This window comes from Polypterus senegalus, chromosome 2 (assembly GCF_016835505.1).
Source record: "Polypterus senegalus isolate Bchr_013 chromosome 2, ASM1683550v1, whole genome shotgun sequence".
Taxonomy (NCBI): domain Eukaryota; kingdom Metazoa; phylum Chordata; class Cladistia; order Polypteriformes; family Polypteridae; genus Polypterus; species Polypterus senegalus.
In genome coordinates, this window is record NC_053155.1 from 97269223 (window position 1) to 97284176 (window position 14954).

The 14954-nt window shown below is 41.2% G+C and overlaps 1 protein-coding gene across 2 annotated transcripts in view; it reads right to left on the minus strand.

Annotated features, from left to right (window-relative positions):
• Positions 1-14954, minus strand: part of cwf19l2 (CWF19 like cell cycle control factor 2) — a 139410-nt gene that overhangs the window by 5162 nt on the left and 119294 nt on the right. For both annotated transcript variants that reach the window (XM_039744194.1, XM_039744193.1), the window contains exon 17: positions 5847-5948. In XM_039744194.1, the coding sequence (XP_039600128.1) occupies positions 5847-5948 (102 nt within the window). The remainder of the gene's footprint in view (positions 1-5846; positions 5949-14954) is intronic.

Sequence of the window (14954 nt, forward strand, 5' to 3'; positions counted from 1 at the left end):
CGGGAGTGGAGTGGATGGAGCTCTGGAGGAGAGAAAGAGGCGGCCTGAAGAAGTCAGGCACTGTGTGTTATGGCCAGCACTTTTGGGGACTTTAGGGTTTGTGTGGCACTTTTGTAAATATGGCACTTCGTAATAAACGTGTTGTGGGTGACACTGATGTGTCTGCCTGTCTGTGGCTGGGCCAGCTTCCACAATATATATATACTCACACACACACACAGTTTTAAAATATACATATGTAACGTAAAAAGAAAAGTACTCTTTGTTCAATTCTATAGTTTAATCAGCTAGTTATAAATATACCTTAAATTAGACATATCTACCTTCACATGACAAATATAAATATTTTGCCATTAACTGTTAAAAAAAAGCCAACAGTAAAAAAGCCATGTATGCTAATTATATAAAGCATTCTTTACTTTTGTGGGAAGTTTATACACAATATTAAAACAATATACCTTTTGTGCCAAAAACTGATTTTATAATAATTTATTTATTGCTAAAAGATACTCTGGGGTTTATTAGTACATTATGTAATGTAAAACTGTAATATAACAATATTTTCACTCTGCCTAACAGTTTAGGATTAAATATGATTTGATCCAATTTTACGTGTATATACAATATTTTACAAAATATTTAAATTCATCACAAGTTACTATTAGTAAATAAATGCACCTCAAATGTTATTATTGGTTGTACTCAAAAAGTTATATAGTGCAAGATTAGTATTCTTTATGAAAATACAAAAACAGACCATTTTACCTCACCTCAAGGAAAAACAAAACAAAAAAAAACAAAAGTGTGACTGAAGTATTAGCTCTTCTTGCATATCCAAACAAAAATCACATGCAGCTTTGTGCAAATTACTTTCTAACAAGAAATCTCTAACATAAGCAGTTTATTAATTATTATACTCAAAAGAAAAATGCATAGTGCAGCCATAATTTTCTGATATCCCCGGCACATTTTACTGCTACTGAAGATTACTAATTTGTATATCAGAAACTGCTGCCGCTGCAGCAAGTTGGTTTTCCTGGAGCTCAGAAGAGGTGTGTGGGACAATAACAAGGGAATGGAAATGCTAAACTCAAGTAGGAATATTACCAGATATTGTAAAGACCATTTTAAAAAAGTTTAAACTTATATATAGCTTGAGAACTGCTTCCTTATTAATGGGATTAATTCATTCTAGAGAAAGTGAGTGCTAAAAGATGTCAACTTTTATTTTGTGTACACCTTAGATTGAAATTTGAGGTCTTTACTATGACCTCTCAATATCTTGAGACGGCTCTCTACTTGTTCATTCCTATGATGCAGGAATAGGAAACATAGTTTTTAAAGAATGTCTTATTACATGTTAGAATATTCACAATAGGCCAGATAGTGTATTACTAAATGGATAAGACTTTGGGTAACAAAGTTTTACATTCTTTTGCTCTCTGTAACGGTGTGGACACCAACAATTCTGGATCTCCTTCAGAGATTTAGAGAAGCCAGTTATTATAGGTTAGGACATCTTATTAGATGCTTAGGGTTGAACACGCTAGTTGGTGGACACCCTTTGGCAGACCCCGATGTGGTTTGCCTTGTATTTTTAATAAGGCAAACCAAACTAAATATGAAAGGATAATTGCAATATTTTTCAAGACAAAAAAAAAAAACAATGATGCCCACAACCATCCCTGCTCTGGAAAAAGATGGGAAACCAATAAAGGTAAAAAGATTACTTGAAGACCTGCAGCCATGAAAAGGAAAGAAAGAGAAAGGAACCAGTCATCAATATGAGATGAAAGGAAAGATCGAGGATGTCAGAGGTCACAGGGCATTCTGTTATTCATTACTTTGGTGAATGAGAAGCAAATTATATCCAGAACATCCTATAAACCCTAACATGTGAGTACTCCAAGTGTATTACATTATAAAAAGAGGTTTTTCAAGAGTCAAAGGGGAGCGAGAGAGAGAAAGTGAGACAGAGGAACCCATAATTGATCTCAGAAGAAATGAAAGAATATAATCTTTTCAATGAGAGGCTGATGTAAGTAAGAAAGTAAAGTTAATTTATAAAGCGTCTTTCGCAGCAAGAAGTCACAAAAACGCTGTACAATAAAAAAAAAAATAAACTAGGCAATACATGGACACATTAAAATACACAACAAATTAAAATCTAACAAATACGTTAAATAAAAGAAAAATAAATCAAAACAAAATTAATAGCAATAAGACTTTAAGTAAAAGCCTGACTAAACAAGAAAGTTTTTAACTGTTTTTTAAGAGTCCAAAGAGTGAGCCTATTCCAAATCTTTGGTGCACAGGATTGAAAGGTTCTATCCTCCCTTGTTTTTAGTAGGAAGTAGGAAGAAAAACTGTCTAAGGCAGTGCCAAAAATACGAGCCAACTGTATAAGTCTATTAAGTAAGGTGTTATGATCCACAGTATCAAAGGCTGTACTAAGGTTAAGTAAAACGAGTATGGGACAATTTTCTGCATCAGAAGCCATTAGGAGATCATTACAGACCTTTAAAATAGTGCTTTCAGTGAAGTGCTGCTTTAAAAACCAGATTGTAAAGGATCAAAAATCTGTATATTGTGCAATAGATTTAAATTGGATTTCAGCCATCTTTTTTAATATTTTACTAATAAACAGTAATTTTGAAATTGACCGATAATTGCACACAAAGCTAGGATCAAGGTTAGACTTGAGAGCTTGTGAAAGGATTCTAATTTGGAGAAGAGTAACAAAAAGAGTGGAAAAAGACTAGAAAATTTTTGATGTGAGGCAACAAGGGAATATGAGTAGAAAGAATCAAATTGGAGAATTTGACAGGCAAAGGCAGAAGTATATTCCCATAATATGTGGAGAAATGATCCTGTTGGTTTTAAAAAGCAGTAAAGTAGAGTTGGTTTTCTAATATGCCAATCGAGTATGCTGGTGATTTTGGTCTTTGGATGCAAAGGCAGCATATTTAAGCTTAGTTTTCCCTAGGAGGGATAGACTGTAGCCGTAATTTCTCATTGACAGAGTGAAAACAGCTTTTTTAAGTTTAGTTGTGTACTTTACAAAGTGCAGCATAAAAAGTGAGCATGGGGTTGCTATGGAAAAAAAGGGAAATGACAAAAGCCATGTGGCAAAATTAGAACCAACTTATTTTTAATAGAAGAAGGAGGTGTACAGAAAGCTTGAACTTTGGCAATTTCGAATTACTGATTCATCATCGTTGCCTCCAAGGATGCTATTATCTAGACGTGTCTAAGGGGAAAAGAAGTAGTAGTGCTCACATTTTCGAAAGGCCTCGTTTAGAAAAACTGGGGTGTGGGAGTGCCACTTAGAACATAAATTCAAATGGTTTTCAACTTGCTGCCATGTCTTTATGGTGTAAGGAAAAGGATGACTTAAATTGGGAGAAATGGATTTTCACTTTCAAAGAAGCATTGATAAGAATAGACAGAATGCAAGGAAAAGTCAAATTAAGCTTGATGGAGAAACTTGATGGTAACCTCTAGAATTTGCATGTGTCAATTTGTTTAGTAATCATCCCAGAAGACTGAATCTGTTTAAAGAAAATGGCAAACTTGCTCTACTATAGTAAGGCTGATGCCATCATATCCTCCAAGTATTCCTGAAAAATTTACAGGGAGTGCAGAATTATTAGGCAAGTTGTATTTTTGAGGAATAATTTTATTATTGAACAACAACCATGTTCTCAATGAACCCAAAAAACTCATTAATATCAAAGCTGAATATTTTTGGAAGTAGTTTTTAGTTTGTTTTTAGTTTTAGCTAGTTTAGGGGGATATCTGTGTGTGCAGGTGACTATTACTGTGCATAATTATTAGGCAACTTAACAAAAAACAAATATATACCCATTTCAATTATTTATTTTTACCAGTGAAACCAATATAACATGTCCACATTCACAAATATACATTTCTGACATACAAAAACAAATCAGTGACCAATATAGCCACCTTTCTTTGCAAGGACACTCAAAAACCTGCCATCCATGGATTCTGTCAGTGTTTTGATCTGTTCACCATCAACATTGCATGCAGCAGCAACCACAGCCTCCCAGACACTGTTCAGAGAGGTGTACTGTTTTCCCTCCTTGTAAATCTCACATTTGATGATGGACCACAGGTTCTCAATGGGGTTCAGATCAGGTGAACAAGGAGGCCATGTCATTAGTTTTTCTTCTTTTATACCCTTTCTTGCCAGCCACGCTGTGGAGTACTTGGACGCGTGTGATGGAGCATTGTCCTGCATGAAAATCATGTTTTTCTTGAAGGATGCAGACTTCTTCCTGTACCACTGCTTAAAGAAGGTGTCTTCCAGAAACTGGCAGTAGGACTGGGAGTTGAGCTTGACTCCATCCTCAACCCGAAAAGGCCCCACAAGCTCATCTTTGATGATACCAGCCCAAACCAGTACTCCACCTCCACCTTGCTGGCGTCTGAGTCGGACTGGAGCTCTCTGCCCTTTACCAATCCAGCCATGGGCCCATCAAGACTCACTCTCATTTCATCAGTCCATAAAACCTTAGAAAAATCAGTTTTGAGATATTTCTTGGCCCAGTCTTGACGTTTCAGCTTGTGTGTCTTGTTCAGTGGTGGTCGTCTTTCAGCCTTTCTTACCTTGGCCATGTCTCTGAGTATTGCACACCTTGTGCTTTTGGGCACTCCAGTGATGTTGCAGCTGTGAAATATGGCCAAACTGGTGGCAAGTGGCATCTTGGCAGCTGCAAGCTTGACTTTTCTCAGTTCATGGGCAGTTATTTTGCGCCTTGGTTTTTCCACACGCTTCTTGCGACCCTGTTGACTATTTTGAATGAAACGCTTGATTGTTCGATGATCACGCTTCAGAAGCTTTGCAATTTTAAGAGTGCTGCATCCCTCTGCAAGATATCTTACCGTTTTTGACTTTTCTGAGCCTGTCAAGTCCTTCTTTTGACCCATTTTGCCAAAGGAAAGGAAGTTGCCTAATAATTATGCACACCTGATATAGGGTGTTGATGTCATTAGACCACACCCCTTCTCATTACAGAGATGCACATCACCTAATATGCTTAATTGGTAGTAGGCTTTCGAGTAAGACAACATGCATAAAGAGGATGATGTGGACAAAATACTCATTTGCCTAATAATTCTGCACTCCCTGTAAAGAACAATAAACCTAGCATTAAATGTAATTATGAACAAGAAAAATCAAGAAGTAGACAGTATGTTAAAGGTAAAGAGGGAAAGAAAAATTAAAAATTAAATTATTTTACTATTACCAATAAAACTACCTAATTACTTGGGATCCCAATATTCCGAGGGTATAGGGACTATTCCAAATTGATGCTCCTTGAGAAAGACATAAACACAACACACACTGGAAAAGATTCTGAAAGATTTATTAAGAATTAAAAACTAATTTAGAGTGATACTTCACTTCATTATTAGCAAATTAACAGTACAACAAACTATAACAAACTGCAAGAAGAGAGTGGTCATTTATCTGAACTTCACACCAGAAAAGATATTTGGGATGGAATAATTATTAAAATAAATGCAAGTGGACAAGTGCTAACACAGTAACTTTTTCATGAATATTAATAAGTCCCAAACACCTGTGATTCCCTGGCTGCTTAAAGTAATTTATTTTTTATACGGTCTCTTGATACTTTCTGTCAAAATATTCCTCCCATAGTCCTTAAAAGCACATGCAAAAGAAAAAGTACAAAATGGAATGCTAAAGCACAATATTATCAGCATTAATTGGCAGTAGTCTGGCTAAGCAATATATTACTTTTTATAGTTATGCCATTCAGTGATGGCTATTGTCAGATATAACAGAATATACATACCTTGCCGAAATAATGAGGGAATTTGTCTCGATTTTCTATAACGTGGGCAAATCCCCCTTGTAGACCAAAATCTACAGAAAAATAAGGAAGTCCTTTAGGAACCTAGAGGAAAAAATAATGCATGATTTTAATTTGTTTTTCTTTTGAAATATCCCATCACAGTAATGTTATAACTTTGAAGAAAAGTTCCTGAAATGTACATTACATAAACTAATGAAATTTCCCGTTAATTAAAGTGCTTTTCAAAAGTTTAGACCCTTTAATATCAGGGGTCTGGAGTCTGAAACAATTTTGGATACCTGGGGTTGGAGTCGGCAAAAATGTACCTACTGGACTACTAATAAATTTAAATTGTAATGAAAAAAAATACAGCCAGTTCAAATGTCCCATTTTACAAACAATAGTCATAATTAAGCACTTCTCTGATGTAAAAATAAAGCCCAGTGCATAGTTGTGTTAAAACTAGTGTGAAGTTCATCTGAGATATTATACAACCTATCATTCACATATTGTATGTAATCTGGATTACGGTACATTACAAAAAGTGTTTTCATTTTATTTCAGATATAATGCATCTAACAAGTTAATTTGAGTGTAAACAAGTGTAATGATGTAGGTGGAGGTGTGTGCTATGGCCTGATGTGTGTTCAGGGGTTCTTGTCTTTTGTTTAAACTGGCTAATATGGTAAACAGCCAGCTTCCTAACCAGCAGTTCTGTAGTTAAATGACGTGTATGTTGCCTTCCTTCAATCAACAGGAAAATACAGAGGAGTCGGAGTCGAAGGACGTATCGTGGATGATGACAGTGGGTGTTGTGTTTATAAGTTTTTAAATGCCTTTCCTTTACAGTACATCTTTTTTTTTACAGTCCTGCAGAGAAATTACCTATGTTACCGTAATTCCAAAAGTCTTATTCAGAAAACATTATTGGTTATATTTTTCTTTTTTTAAATACAAAAGACTCCAATTACCAACATAAGCAAAGCCACTGAGTGCTGGTACCCTAGTACTCCAGCTTGTACTTAACATGCATTTGCTTATCCTTTCTAATTCAACAAATCCTCTCCTAAAGTTGTTATCGACATCAATGAACATTGTTGCCCAAATGTCAATTGCCACTTATCTTTGGCAGACAACACAGAAAATTTTTTTTACTTGAAATGGCATCATAATGTTTTTCACACAGTTTAGAATATGAAGTTCACAGAGACCATCAGCTTGACATGGAGAAAGGAGAACATGCAAGATGGCACGTTATAGACGGAGCAAATCATGAGTGAACTGAACAGCCCTGGAAGGCAGCGCACTCATGTTTTCACACACACTGCAGACCTAACAATAGACAGTCCCTGGGTTACGTACGAGATAGGGACTGTAGGCTTGTACTTAAGTTGAATTTGTATGTAGGTCGGAACAGGTACATTATTTTAATAAATGCTATTGTTGATCGTCTGTAACCAAGTGCTCTGCCAATGAATGACGGAGTTTCACCTCTCTCTAACCTTTTTATTATTTCTTTATTTTCCATGATGATGATTTTTCTCTTCTTTACTGTATCACCAGTACTTGCATCAGATTTGTGTGTCACAGACATTCTTGAAGCGTGAAGACAAAAGATTAAGATGTGCTCTTCTGCACAGTACTGTACACGCTATCACAGCAGGAAGGCACCCGTCATCAACACGTCTGATGTATAAGGTGGTCCAGATCTAATTATGCAATTTTCATTACGCTATAACTTATTCAATTTATTACATAGAAAATCACCCGAAAAATCCTAGACCATCGTAAAGTGTGCAAACTGACGACACAAAGAATCGTCTTCGCACTGAACTGGAATCGTCCCTGCATAAATCAAAGTCATCCATACAATCTGGATCTGCATAATTAGATCTGGACCACCCTGTACTGACGAGAGACAACTTCCTGCTATGTACGTAACAGTACAAGCAGGCTTGCTATTGGGAAAGAATGGGGGCAGCGAGGGGTGGTTCACCAGCCCACCTCACAGTCACCTCCACTACAGTATGCTACCTGCAGCATTTGTTGCAGCACTGCCCCCATTCAATATGCAGCCATCCGAGGCACACTACAATGCTACCCACCGCCGCCCCATTCACCCTCAATGGCCTCCATTCAGCCACAACCAGGTTACAGCTTGCAGAATTACCAGCCACCCACCGAGAATGAACAGGCAGCTGTGTGTGGTGGGTGGGCAGTGAAACCACTTGCCGCCAGGAGCTACCCAAGGGACACTACACTGTGCAAGCTGCGAAATTGCCCCCCTCCAGCCACCATATAGCCACCGCTTGCAGCGTCCTCAGGCAGAAGATGATGGAGCGGCAGTTACTGAGGCACATGCATTGCAGCTGCGGCCCCGTTCTTATGTTGTAGGTCGGATGTCTGTAACCTGGGGACTACCTGTATATAAAATAGCAAGAATAAACTGTCGCCTTTCTTTACTTGTACAGCATGAAGATGCGGGCACACAATCAAAACTGTACTGTGATTGAAGCTGAAAGGACCGATCGAATGTGAGACTGGTCTTAAACAAGGTGGTCTTTAGGAAACAAAAAAAAATTATGATTTCAGTACAGTTATACTAAAATACTGGTGCATATACTGGATCGCATACAAATAATGGCTAGACAGCAGATATGTATATACTCAAATCATATGATTTTTTCCCCCAAAAGGGTGCTACATAGTATAGTTATACATTTTGTTGAAATATCAAAAACAATGGCTCTCAGCAGGACACAAATGTTGATGACCAATTATTCCTGATAGAATGTTGATGCCCAAGTCAAGCAAGCCCAACAAATGTAGCATCAAATTCAGGATAACTACTGATGTAAGTAAGAAATATACTAAAAGCTACTATTTTTTGGAGAAAGATACTACTCAATTACTAGTGAAAGACAGTATGTAAATGTGGTGATGTGACTTGCCGAGGCCTTCAAAGACAAAGGAAGAAATGTCACTACTGATGTATTATAAACAAAATAATGCAGGGACTGAAACTGTGCCCCTTGTGTAAGTATTCAGTTATAATTTATTAGCATGGATAAACTCTTAATACTGTTGGCACAGAAAAAGACAGTATTTCTTAGGGTGTTTGTTGATGTCTCCTCCTTGAACCGTCACCTTATCGTGGTGGAGGGGTTTGCGTGTCCCAATGATCCTAGGAGCTATGTTGTCCGGGGCTTTATGCCCCTGGTAGGGCCACCCAAGGCAAACTGGTCCTAGGTGAGGGATGAGACAAAGAGCGGTTCAATAAACCTCCAATGAAAAAAAAACTGTGGACAACGCTTTCCCTTGCCCGGACGCTGGTCACGGGCCCCCGTCTGGAGCCAGGCCTGGAGGTGGGGCTCGATGGCGAGCGCCTGGTGGCCGGGCCTGCACCCATGGGGCTCGGCCGGGCACAGCCCGAAGAGGTAACGTGGGTCCTCCTCCCCATGGGCTCACCACCTATGGGAGGGGCCAAGGAGGTTGGGTGCAATGTGAGTTGGGTGGTGGCCGAGGGCGGGGACCTTGGCGGTCTGATCCTCGGCTACAGAAACTGGCTCTTGGGACGTGGAATGTCACCTCTCTGAAGGGGAAGGAGCCTGAGCTAGTGTGCGAGGTGAGAGGTTCCGGCTAGATATAGTCGGACTCACCTCGACGCACAGCTTGGACTCTGGAACCAATCTCCTTGAGAGGGGCTGGACTCTCTACCACTCTGGAGTTGCCCCCGGTGAGAGGCGCCGAGCAGGTGTGGGCATACTTATTGCCCCCGACTGGAGCCTGTGCATTGGGGTTTACCCGGTGGGCGAGAGGGTGGCCTCCCTCCGCTTCGGGTGGGGAAGGGTCCTGACTGTTGTTTGTGTGTATGCCAACAGCAGTTTGGAGTATCCACCCTTTTTGGAGTCTCTGGAGGGGTTGCTAGAGGGCATACCTTCTGGGGATTCCCTCGTTTTGCTGGGAGACTTCAATGCTCACGTGGGCAATGACAGTGAGACCTGGAAGGGCGTGATTGGGAGGAATGGCCCCGATCTGAACCCGAGCGGTGTTTTGTTATTGGACTTCTGTGCTCGCCACGGATTGTCCATAACGAACACCATGTTCAAGCATAAGGGTGTTCATATGTGCACTTGGCACCAGGACACCCTAGGCCTCAGGTCGATGATCGACTTTGTGGTCGTGTCGCCGGACTTGCGCCATATGTCTTGGACACTCGGGTGAAGAGAGGGGCGGAGCTGTCAACTGATCACCACCTGGTGGTGAGTTGGCTTCGATGGTGGGGGAAGATGCCGGTCAGACCTGGTAGGCCCAAAGCGTGTTGTGAGGGTCTGCTGGGAACGGCTGGCAGAGTCCCCTGTCAGAAGTAGCTTCAACTCCCACCTCCGGCAGAACTTCAACCACGCCCCGAGGGAGGTGGGGACATTGAGTCCGAATGGGCCATGTTCCGTGCCTCTATTGTTGAGGCGGCTGACCGGAGCTGTGGCCGCAAGGTGGTCGGTGCCTGTCGTGGCGGCAATCCCGAACCCGTTGGTGGACACCGCGGTGAGGGATGCCGTCAAGCTGAAGAAGGAGTCCTATAGGACTTTTTTGTCCTGTGGGTCTCTGGAGCCAGCTGATAGGTACCGCAGGCCAAGCGGAACGCTGCTTCGTTGTTGCTGAGGCAAAACTTCGGGCATGGGAGGAGTTTGAGAGGCCATGGAGAGCGACTTTGGACGGCTTCGAGGAGATTCTGGTCCACCGTCCGCGTCTCAGGAGGGGAAGCAGTGCAGTGTCAACACCGTATATAGTGGGGATGGTGCGCTGCTGACCTCACTTCGGACGCTGGGTCGGTGGGAGGAGTACTTCAAGACCTCCTCAATCCCACTAACATGCCTTCCAATGAGGAAGCAGAGCCTGGGGACTCTGAGGTGGGCTCTCCCATCTCTGGGACTGAAGTCACCGAGGTGGTCAAAAAACTCCTTGGTGGCAGGGCCCCGGGGATGGATGAGATACGACCGGAGTTCCTTAAGGCTCTGGATGTTGTAGGACTGTCTTGGTTGACACGTCTCTGCAACATCGCATGGACATCGGGACAGTGCCTCTGGATTGGCAGACCGGGGTGGTGGTCCCCTCTTTAAAAGGGGACCGGAGGGTGTGTTCCAACTATAGAGGGATCACACTCCTCAGCCTCCCTGGAAAAGTCTATTCGGGGTTCTGGAGAGGAGGGTCCGTCGGATAGTGAACCTCGGATTCAGGAAGGAACAGTGTGGTTTTCGTCCTGGTCGCGGAACAGTGGACCAGCTCTTCACCCTTAGCAGAGTCCTAGAGGGTGCATGGGAGTTTGCCCACCGGTCTACATGTGTTTTGTGGACTTGGAAAAGGCATTCGACCGTGTCCCTCGGGAATCCTGTGGGGGTGCTCGGGAGTATGGGGTACCGGACCCCTGATAAGAGCTGTTCGGTCTCTGTACAACCGGTGTCAGAGCTTGGTCCGCATTGCCGCAGTAAGTCGAGCCCGCTTCCAGTGAGAGTTGGACTCCGCCAGGGCTGCCCTTTGTCACCGATTCTGTTCATAACTTTTATGGACAGAATTTCTAGGCGCAGCCAGGGTGTTGAAGGGGTCCGGTTTGGTGGACTCAGGATTGGGTCACTGCTTTTGCAGATGATGTTGTCCTGTTTGCTTCATCAGGCCGTGATCTTCAGCTCTCTGGATCGGTTCGCAGCTGAGTGTGAAGCGGCTGGGATGAGAATCAGCACCTCCAAATCCGAGAGCATGGTCCTCAGCCGGAAAAGGGTGGAGTGCCCTCTCAGGGTTGGGGGAGAGATCCTGCCCCAAGTGGAGGAGTTCAAGTATCTCGGGGTCTTGTTCACGAGTGAGGGAAGAATGGAGCGTGAGATCGACAGGCGGATCGGTGCGGCATCCGCAGTGATGCGGCTCTGCATGATGCGGCTCTGCATCGGTCTGTCGTGGTGAAAAAGGAGCTGAGCCGTAAGGCAAAGCTCTCAATTTACCAGTCGATCTACGTTCCTACCCTCACCTATGGTCATGAGCTGTGGGTAGTGACCGAAAGAAAGAGATCGAATACAAGCGACTGAAATGAGTTTCCTCCGCAGGGTGTCTGGGCTTTCTCTTAAAGATAGGGTGAGAAGCTCAGTCATCCGGGAGGGGCTCAGAGTAGAGCTGCTGCTCCTCCGCATCGAGAGGAGTCAGATGAGGTGGCTCGGGCATCTGATCAGGATGCCTCCTGGACGCCTCCCTGGTGAGGTGTTCGGCACGCCCAACCGGGAGGAGGCCCCGGGGAAGACCCAGGACACGCTGGAGGGACTATGTCTCCCGGCTAGCCTGGGAACGCCTTTGGGATTCTCCGGAAGAGCTGGAAGAAGTGGCCGGGGAGAGGGAAGTCTGGGCCTCTCTGCTTAAGCTGCTGCCCCCGCGACCCGACCTCGGATAAGCGGAAGAGAATGGATGGATGGATGGATTTGTTGATGTAAAAGGAATGCCTCTGAGATGCAGGTCTGTGCTATATCCACACTATAGTGTTTCACAAATATATTACTTCAGCTGTTACCCAGAGTGAATGTGCTCTTACTGTCCCTTACAGGTTGCACTTTAAAGTCGCAACATATTTTTGGGTGGCATTTAGCATTAGATGACAGTGTAGTATGCTTGCATCCATCCTCTGAAAAGTGAGCATTTGCTCCTTTCTGTAGCTGAAGTATATGATGTAGGGTAGAAGAATAGAAAAAAGGTTGACTGCAAGATGTGAAATTTCATCTCAGATTTTAGTAGAAATCTTGGACTTTTCGAGCAAGGTGTTTAATCAAATAAGAACAATTTATATATTTGCTAAATCTCTCTAGTTTCTAGGCCTGTTTTGTCTTTTAGCCTAAATGAAGTGTCATTCAGTAGTTCATGAGCATCTTCAAACAAATTATGTCCAGTACTTATAAATATGAATAGCAGGTCCCTTTTACAAAAACCAGTAAAGTGTGGCATGCATTTGTTATAAATGTCATGCTTATTTTTTTTTTAAATTTGTACGGTCTAAATAAGTGAACTGTCTATAAACGTCTTGAGCAAAATTTTGCAATTTCTATCACTAGTGATGTGGAAGGTATGTGGCCAAGCAGTGACTGGACTGTTCTTACCTATCATAGGGCAGAATCTATAAATTGGTTTTGATAGACAGTCTAACATCACATCATTAAGAAAGGAACTGTTGAGATTTGTTTCAGGTTAAAGTCTGCTCTAGTGTCTGGACTGCTTTCATCACAAGCTTCTATAATTGCTCCGTTGCTCTTAGCAGTCAATCACCTATATACAGAGTTGAAGTTCCAACACATGTACGTGCAGTATGGTTGTCAACATTACTTTTGCATATACTTGCTGGGATGATGCTAGCTCAAATGTAAGCACTCTAAATTGGACCTACTTTCCCTGACTGCCAATCTGATGAACCACTTAACTTCTTTGATACAGAGTATTTGAAAATATGTGTCTTTTGGATCTATGAGAAATGAACTAGCCATCCTTGTGATTAGCTCCAATAATGTCTTTCAAGTTACAATTAAGACATTATGTTGGTGGACAAAGTTGAAATATATGAGGTCTAATGTGGTATTGAATTCGGCTGTACAGCCATTTTATGACAAGAAGAAATATTTGCAAAATATGTCTTCTTCTTGTTTTGCTGACATACTGTACATCATTCAATATTGTTTCTCACTGTGGTAAATCCTAATTTATTTGTTTTTAATATGCTAAAGACTGCTAATGATTGTGTTACCAGGTGCAAGAAGGGAAGGGCAGAATTGGCAAACCTAACATATTGTAACAGCATTTCCTTCTCCATTTCTTATTAAAAATAAGTATGACCTGGTCTATGAGCTTGTACAGGATACTGGTTTCAATAGAAAGTTAAAGTGTCTGGAAAATACAACGCCTGCTGTTGTTTTCCATTTCTATGCCATACTTGTTCAAAATCTTATTTATTTTAAGACTAATGTCCTGCTCATTGGGGATGATTCTCAGTTCTTCCACATTGCCCTTTATTTAATTACTGTATATGAACCAGGTGTTTACTAAAAGGCACTTTTAAAAGCAGAGCAAGTTCACACAAGTACACCTCCCAGTTAAATGAATTATATCCTTATTTTCCTTACATAGACAGCTGCTGTGCTTCTAGAGTTAAGTCATTTCCAAGGAATACATGATTTTACACCATTCTATACAGCCATCCACCATAAAGTTTCACCAAGTCAGGCACAGATATGTGAAACTCTATTAGCTCTTTTGGCATGGAGTGTGTCCCGTGTATGCTGATGTGTAAATTGTTAAATATTTTTTGTGATGCATTATTATCAACAATGGACTTCTTAGTCTTCTCTGGTTCACCATCTATCAGGACAAAGACTTATTGTTACAAACTGAAACGCAGAAAACCATTTACTCATTCCAGTCACAATAAAGCACAATCCATGATTCTACTTCTGGCCCAGACTTTGTTTCAAGCTGCATTTGTCTCTTTACCAGAGTCTCAAGCATCGGGTGCCCATTGCAATTTACCAGAGACAGTAAGATAGACATCGGTTGACTATAATTTAGGAGGGGTACTGCACAATGAATGATCCATTTTCTAAGGGTAAGACTCAACAATACTCCAATCAATCACAACAGATGTAACTCATATATGCAACATATAAAGAGAGGATTAGGCCATGGAAGCACAGAAGCATATTCATGTTTTATGTCTTTTGTCATCTTTGTGAGAGCTAGAAAGTGCATAATGATGTAAAGCTCTGTCAAAGCTGTTAAGAAAGTATTTTCTGAAGGTGAATGCTTTTAAGATTTGTACTTTAAGAATTTCAATATATAAAATGCAACACAAAGAAATGTAAAAACAACTAAATAGAAATTTAACAGATATTTAAATGTGAATTATCAAAACCAAATCATCATTCAGTTTTTCTTACACCTTCTGTCTGAAATGCTTTCCCTTAATTAAATGCTACTAATATTTCTGTGTTTTACAAAAAAGGACTAGAGTCAAGTCACTGTGAATCATAAAAACAAAAACATACCTTTGATCTTACAAATAACCAACTGTATGAGTAAATGCTTAAATAC